Here is a 3,054-nt window from a genome sequence, read left to right on the forward strand (position 1 = left end):
CTCCCACACATCCCTGGCTCAGAACACCTGCTCCATGTGTGAGGGGCAACACAGAGCTGAGAAAGTCTGGGCAGGCTGTCCAGCTGCTCTGCACCTGTTTCCGACCTGTCCCTGAACGGAGAAATGGGGCTTCCCGGTGACCTGGCCTTCAGGGCAGAGAGCACAGAACGGAAGAGGTGTGTGGTGTGTTGACACTGCAAAGCGCCACAAGATATTAGCTAACCATGTGGGCACTCTACCCTGTGTTGTGTTACACAGCTGGAAACCAAGGGAGAAAAGTAAAAATTATTCCCTTTCCAGTGAAAGAGAAAAGACATGCTTCTAAAAATGGGGCTGGAGCTGAGAGAGGCCTCAGGCAAGCTGCTTCCCTACCAGTACACAAGCGGGGCTCGGAGACTGGGTGTGGAAGGGGACAGGAAAGCGCTTCAGTGTGGAAGCTCCACAAGCCCGACAGCCCCTGTCACCACTGTTCTCCCTTAAATGCCCCCTCCAAGTGAAAAAGAGCGTTTATCTAAGAAATCTTCCTCCCCAGAAAAAGCTGCTTTCTTTGGGATTTAGAAGAAAAGCATTTCAGAAGCAGGACCCTGAGTTCCCCTTGCTTCCCTTCAGAATGAGGAAACGAAGGCTCAGAGGCGACAAGCCAGCATGGGGTGGGGCCTCCTGCTCCCATCTGTCTGCCCCTCTGTTCTCGGCCTACTGCGTCTTGTTTCTGCAGAGGTTGTGCACCTGAAATGCCTCCATGGCCCGAGGCCCTCACCTCTGCACAGTGGTCTGGTTGTCCAGCTGGTCCTGGTTCAGGCTCTGCTCCGGGCTCTTGACTAGAGGCTCTCTGATGCTCTCCAGGATGCTCTGTCCTTTGTTCAATGCCAACCTCATGTCCTCCTGCGGGAAGACCACAGCACCTCTCACTCCAGGCCCACCTGTAGCCCGGGACTCCGTCCAGGTCGGAGAGAGCGGTGGGCTTTGTGTGGCATCCCCTCTGCGTGGGGAGTGTGAGGGTGATGATGAGGGAGGTGGGCACAGCACCAGTCAGTGAAATTTTCATAGACCCTCTGTGCTGACCGCTTGCACCTGCATTCCACTTAGAACTGGAGAAGGAAGGCAGGTGTTGGGAACACTCCTTTCACAGTGACCAAGACAGAGCTAGGGTTACTGGTCACTCAGGGGCAGCAGGATAAGGTAAGAGAGTAACAGGACACCCGACCTCTACGTGCCTGCTTCGGCGCCAGCTGTCCTTGCTGCCAAGAGCAAAAAAGAGTGAGGGGTGTGGGTAGGCCCCCGAGGACCACCGACAGGTCACTGGCCATCACTGATTCAAAGCCTACAACATGCAGGTTGGGCCAGGGGTGTGAAAGACTCAGGGAGCGCACCTCTCTCAGAATATACTTATCCAGGAAGCAATGGTAAGATGGGAATACAGTGACTACTTTATGAATTTCAGCCTCTCCGAGTCAGCCCACCACTTCTCCGCCTGCTGTCTGTGGGACTCTGGGCTAGAAATCCTGTCTTGGTTCACTAATATGCAACAGGAACACCTGGGTAGAGGGCCCTGCAGTTCAGAAAGCTGGGAGCTCGTTCAGAGAGAAGCTGCCTGTGATGCTTTGCTCTAGTGAGCTCCCACAAGCTACTCAAGCCAGCCGCGAGGTGTCTGTGTTTACAACATTCCTTCACATCGCTTTTAAGAAGGAGCACGTTTTAGATATCATCACAGAGGTTACCCAGCTCATAAGCATCAAAAGGCATCTTTGAAACCTCTTCGGCTCTGTCTTACCTAATGCTGACAGCAGCTCCTTCTCCCCCACTGGAAGCCTCCCCGTCCCCACCGCCCCGCAGAAGCTGCGCGTACCTTCGCCTTGTCCTTCTTCTCTGTGTGTGCACAGAGCACCGAACTCGTCGACTGGACGTCATTGGGCAGTTCCGTTTCGGCCAGCTCGGTCCCGAAGGACTGCAGCATCTGAGCTGTCTGCTTAACCATGAGGGCGAAACTTTCGATCGCCTTGGGAAGAGGGAGAACAGCATCACAAAGCTTTGCACGTACCGTACCCTCCTGCTGCCTGAAAAGCACCACCGAGGACCGGACAGGCACCTTCAGAGGGGACAGGGCCACAGCAAGCCCATCTACGTACAGTAAATACCTTCCCACTGGTTTCTTAGCCTCACGCCTTCTTCAGAAACATACCAGGCACTCTTTACATACGCTTTCATCACCTAGAGTCATTCTATGCTCGAGATCTCTCTCCCCGTTAAGAGAGGTGTGAGTGCCGCAAACTACAATATGGGGTTTTTCTTTCCCTCTTTTCTGTCTCTGAGCCCAGAAAAAGCCACTCCCGAACATATTACTCATGTTATTTCTTTGGAATGACTAAGGTCCACTGAGACCATCTCCTCATTCTTGGGGAGAAAACTTGGGTTAATGTGAGCATGTCTTTGGAAAAGGCAGCTTTGAAACACAAAAGCAATTCTGGTGGATTAGCTAGGTATTCTCGAGAAACACAGCCCAAAACCGGCACCCACCAGAGCGCATCACCCGGCACCTACCAGAGAGTGCTGGAAAGACTCACCGTGCGGTGACACAACCACCTGGTGTGGCAGTAATCCAGGGTCCCACCCAGGTCCTCGGTCAGCTGGGACTTGTCGATGTAACCGTGTAATTCTGGTACTGAGCTCAGCATTATGACCTAGAGGAGAAGGAAAACCAACCCTATAAACAGAATGCCCAGCAAATGGAGGGAGGAAATGTTCTCCTGCTGGTTGCTAGGGTGACAGCGTGGACAGAAGTCACTGGCTTTGGATCTGGGTTTACATCCCAGCTCTACCACTTACTGGCTGGTTGACTGGGTAAGTCACTTATTCTCTCTGTGCCTCGGCTTCCTCATTTCTGAAATGGGTATGTGATGACTGATCTCATCAGATGACAGTGATCAAAGACATGCAGAACCCTTGACAGAGCTGGGCATGCAATGGACATTGGGCATCTGACAGGCGTTTAGATGCTCCTCTGGCCAGAGGTGCTCGGCAAGGTTATCAAACAGTGCTCTGACTTGAAAGAAGGCA

General features: G+C 52.9%; 1 protein-coding gene across 5 annotated transcripts in view; it reads right to left on the reverse strand.

Moving 5' to 3' along the window:
- MCF2L (MCF.2 cell line derived transforming sequence like) overlaps window positions 1–3,054 on the reverse strand; it is a 111,959-nt gene that overhangs the window by 26,264 nt on the left and 82,641 nt on the right. For all 5 annotated transcript variants that reach the window (XM_015587389.2, XM_025045016.1, XM_025045015.1 and 2 more), the window contains exons 6-8: window positions 2,562–2,678; window positions 1,847–1,996; window positions 758–882 (exon numbers count right to left, since the gene is read on the reverse strand). In XM_015587389.2, the coding sequence (XP_015442875.1) occupies window positions 758–882; window positions 1,847–1,996; window positions 2,562–2,678 (392 nt within the window). The remainder of the gene's footprint in view (window positions 1–757; window positions 883–1,846; window positions 1,997–2,561; window positions 2,679–3,054) is intronic.

This window comes from Pteropus alecto, unplaced genomic scaffold, assembly GCF_000325575.1.
Source record: "Pteropus alecto unplaced genomic scaffold, ASM32557v1 scaffold13, whole genome shotgun sequence".
NCBI lineage: Eukaryota > Metazoa > Chordata > Mammalia > Chiroptera > Pteropodidae > Pteropus > Pteropus alecto.